Source organism: Pavona decussata, unplaced genomic scaffold (genome assembly GCF_977016875.1).
Source record: "Pavona decussata unplaced genomic scaffold, jaPavDecu1.1 SCAFFOLD_190, whole genome shotgun sequence".
Classification (NCBI taxonomy): Eukaryota; Metazoa; Cnidaria; class Anthozoa; order Scleractinia; family Agariciidae; genus Pavona; species Pavona decussata.
Window position 1 is genome coordinate 1,716,766 of NW_028145599.1, and position 19,647 is coordinate 1,736,412.

Genomic DNA, 19,647 nt, shown 5'->3' on the forward strand with positions numbered 1-19,647 from the left:
TTCGCAAGTAATCATCACCAATACAATAAAGCAACGGAAGTGTCAACCAGTAAATAAACAAATTTGATTGGATGCTCATTGGAATGACATTAAGAACTCCCTTTATAAACAAAAGCTATCTCGGTACGTGAGCTGGAGAAAGGACAAAGGACATGGCAAATATACTGTTCGTGTTAGTCTTCACTGGTCTGATTTTCGAGAGTGTCTCGACTGAACACCAAGCACGACCTGGAATCCGTTTGCGAGTGACCGACAAAGGGCTTCAATACGGTAAGAAATACACCGTAACATTGCGCGTGGAGAAATCTTTATCCTTCCTATTCTATACGCTTTTTTCAGTTGTTCAAGCCTTGTTTGATAGTATTTCTTTTGAATTCATCGCATATTCAATACCACGAGCGGGCCTGTTTCACGCCCTTATACAACGCCGTAGGGAAGTATGTTGGTAGCGTTACAAATATCCATGCTACCCCTGCACTGCCGGCAGGACCGAGTGGTTTAAATATTACACAATTTTGGGAAACATTGTTCTCACTTTCAGTGATATGGAATTCGGTCATCCTTGTATACGTTTTTGGATAAACAAAGTTAAAAACTGAATCTTCATTTTGTGAGTTTCCTCTGTTTGGCATATGGATTATGTTGTTCTCTTCGAGTGTGAATTCTGTGTCAGCCGAAGGACACCCGTGAATATCTCATGGATACAGAAACCACTTTTTGACCAGACCGTCGTTTCATTTAGGGAAGAATGGATACTAAGCTGAAAAAGTTAACTCATACATCAATCGTGAAGGACAGCATCAGAAGATTGGCGCGATGACAAGCTCTAAAGGGACGAACCCTTGGGTGCGAAAGGGAAAGGTTCTAGAGTCAGTCAGTAGCGCATTCAAGGAAACGTGTTTCAGTTCGGAGCAGATTTCGAACGGTTGGAGACAAGATATAGTGTGAGCGCACTGTATAGTGAACAAGCAAGTTTGAGGAAATCGAAAAAAATGGTAGCAAACCAACATGAAAATATACGATGTTTGCCACTATCAAAGTGCGTTTCTCTTAAAAATCCCAGAAAAACATTGTCAAAAGAAAACATTAAATGCCCACCCACTTTTCAGAATTTAGTATTGAGTAGCGAGTAAGAGTCCTTTTCCTCTATGAAATGATTATTAAAATCAGATACATTTAATAGGTTGTTTTTGTCGATGTGAAACAAATGAAGGATGGAAATGCCATTAAACAACAGGACTCTTGCTTTTTTATATGTTCTGAGCAGTGGTCATCTGGGATAAAGACAAACCCAGGAGACAATCGGGCGGGGGGAGTGTGAAATATCACGCAGTTAGAGAAAGCTGTCAAACAACAGACCATGCAGGCAGCAAGGCCTTCATGTGTGGTGAAACTACAATACTCCCTGGCTCAAAACCTATTATATATCGACACTATCGTTCGCTGGTTTTCTCCATTTTAGAAGCCAACCTGATTCAAGCAGTTTGCGCATAATGTAAATGCCAATACACTGTCTTCAAACCCCGCATAAAGCACTCCAAATGGTAATCGTTAATGGAATCCATTAATCTTTGTGTACATTAGCCAAATCGTATTAAAGATCGTCGTGGTTCTTTTTGAATGAGCATCTTTATATCCTGCTGAAAGAAACTCGGCTCTGAACTGTTTAGTGAGGCAGTTTCACTTACTGTGTTACAAGTTCAGCCAAAACCGTGATTGATCCTGAGGGGTTGAAAATTTTCTTTCGGTGATAAGTTCCTCCGTTAAGACCTCATAAATCCACTTACAGGCTTATACGACTGTGTGTAAGTGGGGTCTATTGCCACTTACTGCTGACAGGCTTGTTGTGCGATAACATTGAGTAAAGACAGGAAATAGCTTCTTCTAATCCAAATTGAATTGTCAAAATGAACTCACACTCACCGTATTTCCTAGGCGCAGTTGAAACACTGGGTGGCCAGGCGAATAATGTAAGCATGCTAACATTCGCTCTCGTTCACTTGCATCACTTATGAAAAAAGAAAGCCCTCTGGTAGCAAAGGTAGTAGGTGAGCTTAGTGTAGCTTTTAATGTCTTCTAGGCAGCCTGGAACATGCTAAACTGACAGGTTAAATAGAGGAATAACAAGAATACACAAAGGAAATTCAGAAAGTGTTAATAAAGTCAACAAAGCCAAGGGCAGCAACGGAACTATTCTATTCACAAGGGGCATCCTTTATCATCGGAGAATCCAGCTTCATCACGCGATCGATTCCCTACCTTTCTGGGAGATTCGACTAGACTGTTTTTTCCCTTTACATGTATGGAAATACCGAATGGATAAAGAGTCCATCTGGGTTATATTAATGATAAATATCAGTGCTGCTATTAGTCTGCATTCAAGTTTTTTCTTTGGATTTTCTTAAGTTTCATTCATTTTTCCAAGCACTATTCGCTGTATTTCTTCCGTACCTCACTTTCCCCATTAGACTCCAACATCCACGCTCTTCCCATGCGGTATTCTTTTGTAAAATGATCTGTAAAAGGGAACTTCTTTCAGAATATCTTCAGCCGTCGCCCTCTCTTTCGTGAAAGTCGGTATAAAATACCCGAAAAGAAAGGAAAAGAAACAACCATAAATTCATAAATGAATAAATAACTTTAACTGAACAAACTTTGATTATATCTTTTCCGTGACTGTCGTTTTGCTACAAGTTCTCTTCTATTAAAAAGTGGTCGAAGGCGTCGCACTGACGGAGAATGATTTAGATACAAGGGACACTTGTAAATGTATTTAAAGCATATTAAAACGTGAAGAAAATTGGGTGGAATGGGTGATAGGTAATAAGCCATTTTATTGTCGGGGCGAGGAAATTTACCGTGGGGTGCACACCGCCATTACTAATAGAGCTAGACGAATCTTTACTATATCATTTAGGGTCATGATTCCTTGTCTCGGCAGTAAGACAATCCTTGACCAATAGCTGTGCTTATTAACCCTCTCCCCCTCCCCTCCAGCTTAACAACTATCTCCTTATAACTGCTATTTCAAGTGGATTCTGGTGGGTTTGGCGGTAAAGGCAGTATATTGTTCGAGGCGCCACCACATAACAAGATTCTCAGCAACTTTCCATGTAAAAATGTTTCTTAATCATCCTAGACGAGAGTCTCCCCAGATTAAAGAAAAGCCTTTTGACCGTGTTATTAAGGTAAATGATGTGTGCTTATTGTTTTTTTTTTTTTTTTTACATTTTAGCTGATGACGTTGGCATCAAAGTATTGTTCAAGAGGCTGAGAAGAGATCACCTAGACGATATTTCTCACAAAAGTGGCAACCTTGAATACAAATTATATGGGTAAGATAGCTTGCCTTGCTATGACTATTCTTCACTGTTGTCTCTTAAGAAACTGAAATCCCTGTAGGTGACTCTGTAACTCAGTTGGTTCTTGCGACGTTCGCCTCCCTAACTAGGCTTAGCTATTTTTGTTGAGTTCACGCCTTGATACCGGTATTGAAACAATCGATGTCTGATCTTTGGTTTCGCCCACGGGGAGTGGCTGACTGTGAAGCATTACAGCTGAATGTTAGCTTTGTTATGGTTCAGTATTTTACGTTGATAATGTCTTAAATCATTTATTCAATTATTCAATTATGCAAAATTATTCAATAGTTTGTAGTACGAAGAAATAAACGCTCTTTCTTCCTGCCTTCGGTGCGCCCTCAGTTCTTCCTCCCAAATGTGCGTGTCTATGATCCTTTATCACCACTCATCTCCATCTGCCCTTGGATCCCCCAATTCGGCAACCATAAAAAGATTAGAGAGTTGACAGCGTTTCGAAATTTAGCTCTTCGTCAGAGCGATTGAAAGGCTAAAGTCTCGTACCGTCTCTAGGTGGCGAAATTATCTTATCAATTCTGGTGATAAAACCAAACATTCGTTTCTACTCCCCACAGGCACAGCACCACAGTTCCATTACAAGCTTAACCTCTTTGCGACTCTTTTAGCTTCTCTTTTGTTCAGACCCTTAGCCAGCATAGAAGCAACCGAGGCAATTACCTTGGTAAAAATTTCCAAGTTTAACTTATTCAGAACACTTGTTTGGAATTTAACTGCTTTCCGGCTGTAAAGTATTCATTTAAAAAAAGAAAGTTTTGTCAGTACAGGTTTGAAACATGTATAAAAGAAAGATTTTAGTGATCGGCAGCCATGATGGTCCTCCAGACTTGAGCAGCTCATTAAATTGATGTCTATTTTCAAATTTGATGTAGCTGCGGTACAAGGTTTGTGCATCATTGTTATGCGAGGTTGCAAATATCGGACCATTGCGTATGAAATGTCGGGTAAATAATTCGCTCGAGGAAAGGCACATTGTTTTGATTTGCTTTTTTCACTCAGCCAGCACCGAACTTTCGTGTTTTGTTTTTTGTCTTCCGTGATTATTCCGGTCGCGGTAAATTTCGGTCTGGCCACGGGCCTGCTGTTGGGGTTCATTTTTAAGCCTTGCCTGTGAAGTCTTTGAGATGTACTAATGCAGGAACGTTTTTCTACTTTTGGGCGGTAGTTTCTTTGTGTGGTTTACTAGGGTTGCAGAAACATGGGCTCCTGGTTCTGTATAACTGTATATGCCATTTATTAATATGTAAAACATTGACAAATAAGAAAATATACTTTAAACTGTGCGCGAAAGGTTTAGCGTCAAATGGCTTAAAATCGGTCTTCCCCGGCACTTAGCAGGCTTGCTTCATTTGAGGCGATCTTCACAGCTATCTCACGGCGTGTGCGTTCGTTTCAGGCATTCCGGTGCACGACATGTGGCATTTGTTATTTTTATTTGTGTTTTCGTTAAACGTATACATCTGAGTTTGTTACTTGCTGAGGATGCTATGTTCGCTATTTACTCACCTCTTTCAGCAAGCTTTACATTTTATTGCCACATTATATTTGGACATATTTTAGGTCGTCATTTTCATTAGATTCAGAACAGGTAACTATCATTTCCCTGAATCCTTGTACCAGTTGTATTGTACATGAAATGGTTCTGTCAATGTGTCCTATTGCCTTTAATTTGCTCAACATTTTTTCACGCAGCATCAGGAACAATCGCGCTTCAATAGCTTCCTCATCATTTACCACCGCTCCAGGAGAGGGGCTCACTCTCCGAGCTTTAGGAATTGACCTAGACTTTTCGGGAAGTTTGAGTTTCAAAAAGAAGTTTGGCTGGTATGTATATTTTTATGACTAACACATTAAGCTGACTGATTTACTAGATCTTCTGTACATGTTGCTGAATAAGTGTTTCTGCCTGTATTATTTCTTTTTATCTTTCTGGTAAACGAGAGAACCCGGCGGGAACCCGAAAAGAAAGGGCTAGAAATTGGAAAAATAATAGATATGATCTGTTCACCACCACCTTGTTAACTCAGTTGGTAAGAGTATCCTACTGCTGCATCGGAGGTCGTGGGTTCAAGCCTAGGCTAGACCACCATCCAAGGTCTTGAAATAACTGGTAAAATTATGCTGGCTGTGCTTAACACTTTGTGTCAGCTGAGATGATCGCCGCATGCTTTGGCGGTATGTTTTAAAGTCAGAATAAAAATAATGGAAAATTTACCTGTTGATGATGTTAAAAAGCGGGATGTTCATACCTCTACATCTGCCTTCTGTTAAACAAACACAAGCTTCTAATTGATTCTCTTAACGCTGCTTTAATCCAGGTCTTGCGGTGCACGACAACTGTTTGTTGGATAAAGCTAAGAAATTAATTTTATCCTCGTGCCATTTAACTCCAAATTCCGGAAGTTTCAGCTTGGAAATAAAAGACTAATTTGGTTTGCCCATAAATAACTGTCGAAAACTCTCAAACACAATTTCTTATCATTTGATCTAATTTTAACCCGCATGTGTGGCCAACGAGTTCGTTTGTGGCGTTCCAAATAAATTGGGGGACTGAATTCCCATTAAATGGAACCCGATTTTTCTCTGAAGGAATTACCTTCAGGAGATTTTGCGTCCCACCTTTACACCAATGGTGACCAAGTAGTTTTTTTATTTAGAAAGAATTAAAACACCCGGTTTGTCACAACGATGGAGCAGAAGAAAACTGACGCAGTAAGTTTCCGAAGAGACTCTGACCATTAACTTAATTTACGCATATAGGTAGGATAGTTCCAGAATGTCATTTTTGGATCGGCAAATTTGAGCATCTGACCAGTGGTGATGGATTTTAGTACAGTTGAAATATTTTTTCACTTTTGTTTCAGGTTTAAAGTCAGCGACACTGTTGGTTTCACTTTTAAAGCACACGGAATTGAATTCAGTCTGACTGTACGCCTTGGTGAGGATAATGTTAACAAGTCTGTCGTGTTGCCACATGATAAATTAAATATCACTTTTTTTAAATAACCATTAAGTCACACTCTTGATTAGCCTATCTGAATTCTCATCTTGTAGATAGAATATTTGGTTCATGTATGGATCATGTATAATCCCAAGATTACACTCTATCCTAAAGAGATAACATTTCATGAAAAGGCATTCTACCTGGCTAATTCAAATTTTTACGTTTACTTTATCGTAACAACTTTAAGTATTTCTTTTTTTATTGTTGGAGATGTGCTTGACTATAGTCGTGGTTAACGAGGCTCAATAGCGGATGTACGGAGCTTGACTTTTGGAATTAGAAAAACAGATTGGTGCTCAGGGTGTTGGGAAGTACGTGGATCCTTAATGCAGTGAATAATCGAAACATAAGATAACGTGTGATTTCTTTCAGGTGCCAGCTCGGATGGTCGACCAACCATATCTGCACAAAAACGAGACTGTTCTTCACATGTTCGTTCAGTTGACGTCAGATTCACCGGTGGCAATAGGTACGTCGCCTTAGATGAGTAACATTGTTGAAAGGCTCGATACTATTATCAGCCCTTCAGAATTTTTAGTTGCCGGTCCGATATTTTCCTAGTATCAGACTGGATAGGTTTCCCAAAGGATCCCGCGCAAGCTCCCTCGCTAATCCTCTATTAAAAAAATTCGACATAATCTTCCGCGAGAGTTTCCGTGTATTCGAATTTGACCTTGAAGTATTCATAAAAGTCGCAAATGAGGCAGGTTCTTCAACAGGAGAAGCAACGGGCCAATTGAAAAGTATCTAAGAACAGCAACATCTTCACCTTTGAATTCATCGACTTATATCGATTACTTGTTATCGGAGACGACTTTTACCTTTTTACTAGTTACGAATCAGTTCGTTTTATCAACAGAGAGCTGATAGGGTTTGTCGGTCACCGTAAAGAAATTCGAGTTTTGACGATTCGAGCGTTAGCCCCTCGTTAGAGCGAATCAAGGAGTTATGGGATGTGTGTGGGAGTACCACGATGCAGAACTTGCTCTTTCATTCACAACGTCGGTAAAGTTAGTTTGGGACCCCTGAAGCGATCGTTTTACATGCACTTTAATTTGAACCCGGAATTTTTTTCTGATTTTTCAGTTTGATTTGATAACATTTTTCTTGCTCTCTCTTTTTCTAATTTAGTTGGTTGTACAACCTGTTCTCTGACGAAATAGACAGCAAAATCAAGGATGAGCTTAAAAAACTTGTAAGCAGTTACAACTTTTGTAACTATTATGGAAACAGAAAATCAAACAAGAATGTTTCATTTTGTCTGATTATGCTACCTTTGGTGCTATTCATCTATTTCATATTTATATGTTCATTCACTCAACATACATTTGACTTTTTGTTATTCAATAAGATCTGCAAGGAAGCAAGAGAGGCGATAAACGGAGATGGAGCTGAATTTCTCGCAACCTTTCCCGGTAAATTATGAAATTTTTAAAAGGGTTATCCAGTGAGCAGCACTTCTGCGAACTACTTGGGTAGTAAAACTTTTTTATTTTCTCCTACGCGTTTCGTGTGACTAGCGCACACTTCATCAGGGAGTTTTACAAAACTAACAAGTATGCCTATATTTATGCCTAGTACAAATAAAGGAATTTTACAAATGATAAAAACACACCTACGGATATGCGTGGCAAAGCTACGCCTGTATTTGCGTCCAGGAAATAGGCGGCAAGAATTTTAAATGCGTGACATATTTTGAGCGTTACATAACTAGTTGGGGTCCAGAGTTTTAGCTAAAACTCTGGACCCCAAAAATTAACTTACATAGATTAGCTAGAGTAACAGTAGATTTGTAACAAACAGTGCAATCTAGATCTGGGAGTATCTGGTTAATAGCGTTCTTAATACGTGCGTGACTACAGTTGAAAGTGGTCTTAAAGACAATAGTCCTATTAACCTTACGCATACTTTTCGGATTAAGCCAGCGCTTCCTGTCACTGTATCTAATTTCGCGAAACAGCAGGAGCAAAAATCTGAAAGGATACCCTTGGTGTCTTAGCCATGACACAGTATAAAGTTGTCTTCAACTGCTGGTTTTTGTAGGGGTCAATACATCTTTACTTAAGGTGACTCTATACAGTTTTTTGGCGCACGGCAACTGGGTACTAAAATGGCGCGAGCGCGCGCAGTTTTCTAACTGATACGTAAATTTTCGTTATGCTGGCGCGCGAAACAAAGCCAGTTTTAGCCTGAAAAGTAAGGCTATTTTAACGCGTTTTCCTCGTTGAATTTTTCCTAAAATTGGCTCAATGTTAGGATTTAGCGGGTGTTTGTACTCCAAAAAATCTTAGGGAGATTTATACATGCACAACTGCAATAAATGGCAAAAACGAAAATTGCAGAATTGGCCAAACGTATGTACAGAATTTGTTTTGACTTTACGAGGAGACACTTTGGAGTTTCTCTCTTCCTTACACAAAAAAAAGAGCAAAATTTTACCGAACGAAATTCGGTCAAACCCGTTTTGAAACTAGCTGAGAGTGAAGGAATTAGCAGATGTATCATCCGCTGGTTGCCATGAAAACGGGGTTTACCAGTTGTAACGGTGTTTTTAGCAAAGCATAAGGACTTAGGTACTCGAGACTATGTTTGAACCCTGATATTTTCACAGGGCTGAAAAAATCAGAACATCAAGAAAAATATATATATCACTACCAGCGAAAACTGAAGAAATGGTATAGAGCCACCTTAAGGGGAGAGCAGCACTTTTTTGACTGCGTTCATTCACCGTCTCTAAATAGTTTCACCAAGTAATCCACAAAACAGTTATCTTGTCATAATAATGGTCAATTATGTAATTATGTATGAATGTGGGAAATACAGTGTGTCGCTTTTTCTTTTCCTTTTAATTTTTTATACCAGCCAATTGGCGCATAATAGCAACTAAATCTAACTCTAACTAACGCTGTCAATATTTGGCGGATTTCTATGAATTTTTAACACCAAGATGGTCTTACGAAGATCTACGCATTAAAAGGATGAAAACTTAACCCCCTCCCACACTTGATATTGTTTACCATCCCCCATAACTTTTCAACTCCCTCCCCCACTAGCAGTTGTTGGTCTTAAGACATCTCTCACACTAATGAACATGTTGAGAACTTCAAAATAAGCTATAGATTAGAACTATACCTAATATACACAAGGATTGGGACATTTTTTAACATTTAATTTTCTACGTTTTAAGCCCATTTATCTTGAAGCCATAACTTTTCTTATTTATGATTACATCAGTTATGAAATAGACTCATCATTAGCTTTAAAATGGTATATCATACATGGACAAAATGTCGTTTTGCCTCAGGGGTTAAAGGAATATTCATGTTGCCCATTAAGGGAACCTCAGTTTAGAGCTGTCGTTTTCTTCCATAGTTCTCAGAAACGTAAGCTCCGTGGCGCAGATTGATTACTCACTTGTTAAAGACCCTACGTTTACCTCCAGTTACATGGATGTACCATTAAAGGTAAATTAATGTTCACAATTTGAAAGGCTTTTAAAGGTTGATTTTTAAAAGTATCTGTCAGAATGTACAGGAAACATGCAAACATTCATCAAATCCGAAACGCTGATTTTCTCTCCGCGTGTTACGTTGTGATCAATTAAATTTACACCTCTCGTGCGATATATAGGCCCGTTTAAACGGTTTCAACACTTGCCCAACATTCATTCAATAAACGTTGAACGGATGGTGGGCAAGTGTTGGATGAACGGAGTGTTAAAACGGTTTTAACGCCATTCAACATTTTCAAGAACAAAGGAGATGTTGAATGAAAGTTTAAACCAATTTCAATTTGATTCAACACACTTTCAGCAACCTTTCAACATTTTTTACGCTTTCAACAATGTTGAACGACCTGTTCAAACGCCCCCGACATTTGGTTCAACAACTGTTTTGAACGCATGTTGAAGCAAATGTTGAAACCGTTTAAACGGGCCTGATAACGCGTTTCTATTGCCTGAGTATTTTATGCATCGGATAGATCTTAACAAAAAATCAGTTGCCAATGATCATTCAGTTTGAGTGTTATAAGATTTTATAATAAAATTATCCAGTCCCTTGAACAAGGTCCCAGAAAACATTTTTTAACTTTTCTAATACGTGAACGTGTTTCTGGTTTCCATGGTTAAGTGACCTGTGTGATAATTGTTGTATATTCGTTCCAGGGAGAATTTAAACCAGTTGGAGACCCTCGTGCTACGCTCGCGCTGTTTGTTCCTGCACCATTACCTCCCTTGAAAGGGATGGATAAGATGGTCTACATATGGCTGACTGATTACGTCTTCAACACTGCGAGCTTTGTTTATCACCAGCAAAGAGCTCTAAGAACTGTTATCAAGTCCAATGACGTAAGGGAAACTTTAATACGAATCGTAAATTAAAGCTTTATAGTCACTGATAGCAATGGAATAAAAGAAACTGAAAATTGACTTACTTTGCTTTTTCCAGCCCAAAATGAAATCGTTTCTGTGCGCTTTTAAAAACATTGTTTGGTCTTTGGATGCAATCCGACGGTGAAATCGTCAATTAAAAAGTGGGACTCAATTTTTCGCTCGTATTTTAGTGATAGTCGCGCCCACTGTTATTCAATTTCACGGGAAAAAAATGGTAAAAACACGGTAAACGATTTCAAAAAAGACGTAATACGCTTAACTGTACATGAAATATATAATATATTTCTCTTTCCTCAATTCATGTTATCTGCGGGTATATTACAAACTTACAAGATGACCAGCTCCTAGTTGGTTAGGCAGGTCAAAGATTATTGCACCAGTATCGCAAGTACTAACGTTGCGTTCATTGCGCGTAACTTCAATAGTCTTTGAGTGCGAATTGGCCAGAAGTCAAACCAAGTGCAGATTCGATTCTTGTCTGTAAATTGAATTGCATTCCACGCGAAAGAAATGCGATTTATAAAGGCTAGGAATTATGCTTTATTTCCAACTGGTACTTATCCTGTTTTTTAAATATATTTCACAAAAAGAAAATTATATAGAAGAAAAGATTCAGGATTTTTCGCAAGTCTGGTTGCGTAGATAACTACTAGAATATTTTCTTCTATATAATCTTTCATCCGCGGTGTGTGTGCATGTTTCATATATATACATATTAAAAAAATGTTTTTCGCAAAATTGAGCTTAGCCACTTTAAAGGTATACTGATAAGGCACTGTAAATTCAAGCGAGTGTTTGCAATTAAAAAACATATTTTCAGAGAAACGAAAGCCTTTCGTTACAATTTTTGTAACAGCATAATGAACTATGGCCCTATACGGTGAGCCAATATCTTATTGAAATCGGTCACGCCTGTAAATTGATGCTTTTCTGACAAAACGAAGGAAAGAAGAAGGGAAAGGAAGGAAGGAAGGTTCTTTCATTCTTTCTGGTATTCGTTGGCTGGACCGCTTGCTTGTTAACTTGATCGTTCAAAGTTCGGCTGTCTGGCCGCCTATACAATGGTTCGACATTTCGCGTTCTTCCGCTTGTGCGTGCATACGAATTATATGTGGGCGTTTAGTGTGTGTTAACAAGAAACTTAAAACAAATGAAGGCCTGATCGAAACATCACGGGAAAATACGTAAGGCTTCTTCTATCTCTCTTATTCGTCTGTTTTGTGAATGAATGGACTAATAAACAAGCCATTTGCTTTTATTCGTAGTTACCAAGAAATTCTAAATTCCTGTTGAACACGAAGGCATGCAAACATATTTTTCGTCAGGTTTGTATTTTTGCAACCTACTATTGATACTGATTGTTTTTAGTGTAGCTGACATGCACTAATAATATACGTTTAATTTAAGCCAGTATTTAAAGCGAACAAGAATAGAAGATAGGTTGTAGTTGCTTCTTTTTTAAATGAGATTGCACAGCTTCTCAGCGCGTTACATTTACAAAGGTGATTTTGTAGTCGATTTTAAGCAACGTTTTCTTGCGTTTAAATGTGATTTTAAATTGTCTTTATGAAGTAAGGCGACTTTCCGCTTACTTTTATGGTAATCTGATTCCAATTTTAAAATTATGTGCGGCGTTGCTGACACAGCCTATGAAGCGAGCATAAAACATGGCTTAGTTCCTTTGAAGGGTCCCTCAACGTAACTTTTTTGCAGAGACCACCTGCGTTCAACTCCTTTGGCATAAAAATCGCCATTTATTCGTCGTTAAAACGTACTGAAAATCGCCCCTAGTTTATCAAGGTGATATAAAGCGATTGTTAACATTGCCACTAAAATGGCCGATAGGAGGAATTTATGCTCTTTTTTATTTCCGTTCCCCTTGGACGTCTTCTGTTTAGCTGTACGAGAGGTACCGAGACCGCCCGATGTTTGTCAAGCTTTACACAACCAAAGCTCCCGTTTTCACAACCAGAACCAATATGACAAGCGTGACGGTCAATGGTAATGCAGAAATTCACGTGATCGCCAAGAATGGAGTGCCGATCTATGCTCTGACGTTGGGACTGGTAAGCTTACTGAGACAACGTAAACACCTCCGAACAATAGGCCGTTTTCATGATGGCATCATTTGATTACAACTTCGAGAATCTATGTCGTTTTTCCTTTCAAATCCCATTTGGGGGTACAAGAAATAACAATAACTCTAATTATTTAAGAAAACAAAATTCTCTAATTATCTTAAGGAAAGCAAAAAATTGAAGGATTCTGGTAGGGCCATCATGAAAATGGCTTTTTATTTTTATTGCTTCCCTCCCACGTCATGATGCTCTTATGCGGATTTGAAGTCCCACACAAATAAGATGCTGTAGCACCTACAGTTGCTTCATAACTTTGAAAATTAATTTCATTCTTAAACGCTGTTTGAAAAATATGAGATGTAATAGTGTTACTGAGATATTTTACAATTCTCCAAGATATAACAAGCAAGGGAACGAAAAATAATGACAGTTTTGGAATATGACGAATCGTTGTATTTTCCAAGTACAAATCCCAAAAACACCGCGTTGTTAATATTATTTTCCAGGTACCACGTACAACGTAGTATTAGCAAGAATTGTATTAAAATGCCACGGACAATAGACCACTCGACTGATCCATGAAACGCCCTAGCGCGTTACAAATTTCTTTAACTTTTTAACCTCCCATTTAACTTGTTAGTCCTATAGATTTTCGTCTAGGCTTCGTTAGAGAACCTCACTGTAATTTCTCGTGCTAGTTAATTCACAGAATTTACGATCCCTTGCTTTCGGTGATGTTTGTAAATATATGGATAACGTTCTGTGCTTAGCCTTACTACAATACGTAGACTGAATACCTATATCATGCCATTTGTGGTGTACATTGGGTCCGGCGTCTCTGTCTATACATTTCATAAATGGCTGGGACAAAGAAATGAAAATTACTGAAAAACGACACTTTTTAAAGCTTTTTGTACCTGTTTTTAAGGGTTTCCTATTATCCTATCATCGTCAGTTACAGTGAAATTGACAATTAGTCGACCTAATTTTAGCGAAAAGATGTCGGTTTCGATGAGTCTCCTATCATAGTTAGTTACACTGGTGATTGACAATCTTTCAATTTCACTGTAACTGAAAATGGTGGAAAGCCATGGAAACATGTCTTTTAAACTTGAAAATCTTGTTGTCCTTTTGTTAAAACCTTTTTGATGTGCCAAAATGAGATGATTGCGGCCAATCTGATTGTATCTTTCAATCTTGGTTGATCAAGGGTGAATGAAGCCCTAAAGAGATGCACATATTCTTTTATCTTCTGTTTTTACGTCATGTCTTCTAACTTTTATTGATTGCTGAAATGTTGTTGGATGTGTGATTTTTTTTCATTCTATGCTCATTTCTCCAGAAATTTGTTCTTAATGGATCTGTTGGTGTGAAATACGGGAACTTATCATTTCACGCCGAGTCATTCACGTGAGTTACCCTATTGAGAGTAATGGTAATTATTAAAACTGGGACAGTGCAGAATGCCTTCCAGAGTTTTGATTGGTCTAGCGCCTTTGAGATGTCAGCCACTATACTATTCCTGGGAAATGGTGGTCACTAAATCATCCTCTGGTCTTTCTTATAAAATGAAATCGGTCAGATCTTGCAATCTTTCTCGGTTGTTTTTAATGAAACCATTACCCTCGCTCGCGCTTGTTGGATATGCGATGATATCGTCAACGCGCCTCGTTGGCTATCTGTCTCAAATTCAACACGCCATCGTGGATAATTGTTCAGTTAAAAGTTATTCTATTAGAAAAGTCACCCGTGCACGTTAATTTGTTAAGGTAGCCATCAATGACACCGTTGACCATGATAACTGTCTTTTTGGACTTTGATTACCCACCAAAGAACGGCACTTGACATTGTTAGTAGCCGGCCTGGGAACAAGCTCTCTAGTAGAGTCAGCCGCGAGAGGATTATAGCGCCTCTCCTCCCAGCCCTGCCCCAATCCTCTCGCTGACCCAATGGAGAGCTTGCTAGCAGGCTAGATTGTTAGTACTATGATTCAGTCTGCTCTCACTTCTCATCAATTCAGGTTAGTTCATATGATTTTGTTTTAAAAAAAAGAGATATTCCTCATTATGCCATTTTAATTATCATTCCCCTATTGTAGGTCCCAAGTGCGTCTCGTTCGTTCTGCTATCGGAGATATCAGGGTATGTTTTTATAAGTCTTTTTCTCTTGATGAGTGGCTGACTGACTGACTGACTGAATGATGATTGATCGACAGGCCTGCCAAATAGCTTAAGGAAGTCCTTTTGGCATCGCTGGAGAGTTCCATACGATATCTTTCCATCGATGCCCTTCTTTATCTAATTTCTGAGAGAAGACAATTAGCAAACTCCAAGCATGTTCATCTTTCTTCTTTCTGTCTTTCCTCCTTCCTCCTTAGGCGCCTTGTAAGATTTGTTTTGTTGACAAACTGTATTCAAAATAAAGGAGGATTTTAAGGAATTGAATGAGGCTTAAAACTCATCCTTACCTATATAAATATTTTGTTTCACAGTCGAACGTCATGCTTCTCCAGACGTTCATCAATCTGTTAATTAAATCTGGACACTTTGTTGACAAGTTGAACGGTACGTAAAACCTCAAAAGTCATTATGAAGTGCTATACCGGGGATTCTTTGGTTTTTCGAGAAAGTGTTACAACACGAGCAAAATAACCCTACATTGAAGCCCTGAGCCTCAAGGATGGTACCTGCCATACGTTCTGCGCATCTCGGGATGGCCCGAGAAGCTCTGATTTGTTAAGGACGCTGCCCACTAATCCAAAGGTATTTTTGCGCGGTTTATGAGTTTGCGGGAAGCAATGATCTTCTTTTCCCGCATATTCATAAACCGCGCAAAAATACCTTTGGATTAGTGGGCACCGTCCTTAAAAGACGTGTCCGAAGAGTTTTTCCCATTGTTTGACAAAATTTATGATATTTTGGTAGACTGTTAAAAATAAATAGTACCTCAAGAGGTCTCAAGACGAACCAAAAACTCTTGGAAAACTTAAACGAGATTTTAATGCCTATTTTTGACTAGAATCAGCACAGTAAAATCCTTACTTAGCTTAATCCCTTCAGTGACATTTGCGATTTTTTTTCGATGTTTCAAAAATTCCTTTTAAAATGTATTAAAACGCGTCAGTAATCAGTGCTGGCATGATAATACATTCTCTCCTTCCTTTTAGTCCTCGGAGACAGAGGATTTCCGCTACCAATGCTTCCCCATGTTGTCTGGGAGGATACTTCCCTCACTACTGGAGAGGTAACCTGTTCATATGTGTTAACATTTGAATCGTAATATATTCTCACTAGGACCATCTGCAAACAATGCCGTAGTCTAGATAAGATATGGGAGACCCAGCCCAAGGTGGTCAGGAGTGGAGAGCTCCTAGTAAAGCGGTGGTTCATCGCCGCGAGGAGGTGGGTGGGACGCGTAAAGAGGAAGTCGTAACACCGAAATGACTGAATGAACTATTGTGAAAAGGGAATGGCCTAATACATGTATAAGGGCCCGTACTATAGAATCACTGAAGTGATGGATCGTCACGGACTGCACGCGGCATGCTAGGATTACGTAATAAGATTTCTAAGGCTATTTTTTGCGATGCCCCCAGAGAGAGTACTAGATCAATTATTTCTTTGCGAAGCTAAATACACGGCCCCATTGGCACTTGTGCTATAAACACTGCCGAGGGAAAATGAAAGTTATTTATTATTATTGTTATTGTTATTGTTATTATTATTATTATTATTATTATTATTATTATTATTATTGTTATTATTATTATTATTATTATTTTGATCAATAATGATTTCTTGAAACACAAGCAAGCGAAAATTAAAGTTAATAGCCGACGTTTCGGCGTCATCGTGACACCATTCTCAAGACAAAGTGGATAAATTAATGCGAAGAAAATAGAAAACTCAACGAAGACCTTGAAGTTCGAGAAGTCAAGCCTGCCACTGTTAACCAACAATGTCTAGTTTATAAATTTCAGTGTAACCTGTGTGATGCAGGATATGTTGGTTACACTCGCGGCCACCTCCACGAACGCATTGATGGACACAAACAAAAATCGTCGTCTATCTGCGAGCATAACTCGAACGTTCTTTCTTGTCTTTCAGAACAATTTCATGTGCTAGCTTAATGTTCGAACAAATTTGATTGCCTAATTAAGGAGATGCTTTTCATAAGAAAACTTTAACCATCCCTAAATGTGCAAACAGACTCGATCCGCGCAAAGGTATTCACTTGAAGAACTTGTGATCCATTGTTAATAAGCTAATTTGTAGAGAAATCAAATCTTCGCATTAATTTATCCACCTTGCCTTGAGAATGGTGTCACGATGACGCCGAAACGTCGGCTATTAACTTTAATTTTTGCTTGCTTATTACTATTATTATTATTATTATTATTATTATTATTGTTGTTGTTATTATTATTATTATTATTATTATTATTATTATTATTAATATTATTATTATTATTATTACTGGAAATGATGTGTTATTCAGTTAGTGACAGAGCCATACTCGGTAAAAGGAAAACCGAGTGCTTCTGTGAGTGGTCGAACCTAAGACCTTCCGATTACTAGTTCGGATGCTCTACCACTGAGCTACAGGAGACTCGTGGGAGCTAAGGCAATTAAACTAGATTTATGGGACAAACATTCTGCATACTGCTAGGATTGGAATGTCATTTGTGGCATTAACATCTGTGTCACTCATTGCAAAACACATCATTCTTAATTTTCACCAGGCTAAAAATATACCATCACATCTATTCCATTTCAATATAATAATACTACTACTACTAATAATAATAATAATAATAATAATAATAATAATAATAATAATAATAATAATAATAGTAATTATTATTATTATTAGTAATTATAGTAATAATAGTAATTATTATTATTATTATTATTATTATTATTATTATTATTATATTCAAGTGAGGCCAGTGAAGTGAAAATGGTTCAATTGCACTTTTCTCTGACGCTGTTTAATATGGATATAAGGAATGATAATGTACGTAAATTGAACAAGGGCTGTCGAGTTGCAACCAATAATGGTCCGATGAAACCTAAGTTGTTGTTTGGTAGCCATCACGTTACTTTTTTTCTTTCTTTTCTTTTCTACAGGGTTTTACACTTATTGAGACAAACCTCAAGTATTGGTCGAAACACTAAACATGAGCGAGAAGAGGACAAGCAATGATAAACTATCCTAACATTAAGAAACGGCTTGATTTTTTTGCTGTTAGATTAGCGACTTGATTTGTAATAAGAGGACATTTTCTAAAACTTTACATAATTTGATAATTAAACCCAAGATTACAGCCTTGATGTAATTCAAATACCTTGGCCTGGCGAATGAACAAAAACCTGAGATATGTAGAAGACATTAACAATGCAGCGAATATTTTAGGTGCTATGTTTGGACTTGAACGTTTCCATTCTTGTTCAGATTCAGAAATCGTTGGCATTCAGGGACAATTGAATCGTCTTGGATACTGATCATGAGAATGCTTCGAACTTCACACACTTCAACTACAAAAACGAACAAACAAGAGAAACAAATAAATAAACAAAAATAGAGAGAAGCAAACAAAGAAACAATGCAATGATGGTTATCTGATGGTTGCTTAAACTCCCTAAGATATATTTTGACGTCGGACGCTGCATTCTTATGATTTGAAATCATCGATAAAAAGGGTTGCAATGATTAACTTTCCATATTTTCCCCCTCATGTTTTGAAACCTTTTAAGGCTTTTGTTTTTATTACTATTATTATTGTTCTCATTGTTATATTCTTTCGACTGAAACTTGCCATTTAAACCAGTAGTTCCCGTACATCTGTCAGAGAAAGTAGTAAAAAGCCAACACTCGATTTGCACATTGTTCACTAACGCAGGTGCTTGCTCTTTGATTGTAAGACAAGAGTGGAAAACTAAAGTAAAGTATAAGCGGCTTTATAAAACACATCACTCTAAAAATTTTCCGATAAAAGACTAACTACGTAAAGGAACTTTAATAACTTTAAAAAACCGGCCAAGTTTCGACGTTATCTGGACGTCTTTATAAAGTCAAACTACAATTCAAATGAAAAGCTATAAATGCTAAGTAAAAACAATATATGCCATTAAACTGAATAGAGAGAAACAAATGTTGAAAACCTTGTTATGTAAAATAAACGGTTTCGCAGAATGGAATCACTATTCAAATCAGGATTGACTTGCTTTTTAAAACACCCTTTAGGTAAGGAAGTCAAATTTCCTTGGTACTTTCTCAATGAGCGAAATCGGCTCCTTTTTAGGACGCTTATATCCCAACGATCTTCCATGAAATGCTTTCTAATAGGCAGGTCTTGTCTTCAACAATATACGTCAGTGAAGATGTCGGGCTGTGTAGTCCACATAATCTGCATCAGAAAGATCATATGAGAATAAGTATAGGACGTACTGTTGATTGGGGTTGGGGGTTGATTTCTTTTTAATTTCTTTTTTTGTGGTGCTGCGTACGGACGCCAGACAGTGACATGATAACCCAAACCTCTCGCAATTTCTCGATCCATATCTCCTTACCCATGGTGCTCCTTGCGCGCGGAGCTCCGCTAAAAGCAGGATAAAATTAAAACTTTGCAATGAAACGTTGCAACGTTTTGCGAGGTTTCGTCAAGTCAGGTGACACAGCTATACTCGGTACAGGGAAAACCGAGTGCTTCTATCAGGAGTCGAACCTAAGACCTGGGATGAGTTAGCCTGAGTATCAGGCCTGATACTCAGGCTAGGGATGAGCCTGGGATAA

At 38.1% G+C, this 19,647-nt stretch overlaps 1 protein-coding gene across 1 annotated transcript; it reads left to right on the plus strand.

Moving 5' to 3' along the window:
• Nucleotides 1-102: 102 nt before the first annotated feature.
• On the plus strand, nt 103-19,052 carry LOC146462296 (lipopolysaccharide-binding protein-like). The gene is made up of 16 exons (XM_085085970.1): nt 103-270; nt 3,236-3,335; nt 5,070-5,201; nt 6,242-6,315; nt 6,754-6,850; nt 7,513-7,576; nt 7,733-7,796; nt 9,754-9,845; nt 10,547-10,729; nt 12,040-12,099; nt 12,673-12,840; nt 14,195-14,262; nt 14,951-14,993; nt 15,344-15,416; nt 16,019-16,095; nt 17,982-19,052. The coding sequence occupies exons 1-16, from the start codon at nt 153-155 to the stop codon at nt 18,027-18,029; spliced, it is 1,461 nt and encodes a 486-aa protein (XP_084942096.1). The 5' UTR covers nt 103-152; the 3' UTR covers nt 18,030-19,052.
• Nucleotides 19,053-19,647: the final 595 nt, after the last annotated feature.

Coding starts and splice junctions, on each gene's coding strand:
- LOC146462296 (XM_085085970.1), top strand. CDS start 153: ATGGCAAATATACTGTTCGTGTTAGTCTTCACTGGTCTGATTTTCGAG. Junction 12,100..12,672: donor GCAAACATATTTTTCGTCAG/GTTTGTATTTTT, acceptor TCTTCTGTTTAG/CTGTACGAGAGGTACCGAGA. Junction 15,417..16,018: donor CTTTGTTGACAAGTTGAACG/GTACGTAAAACC, acceptor CCTTCCTTTTAG/TCCTCGGAGACAGAGGATTT.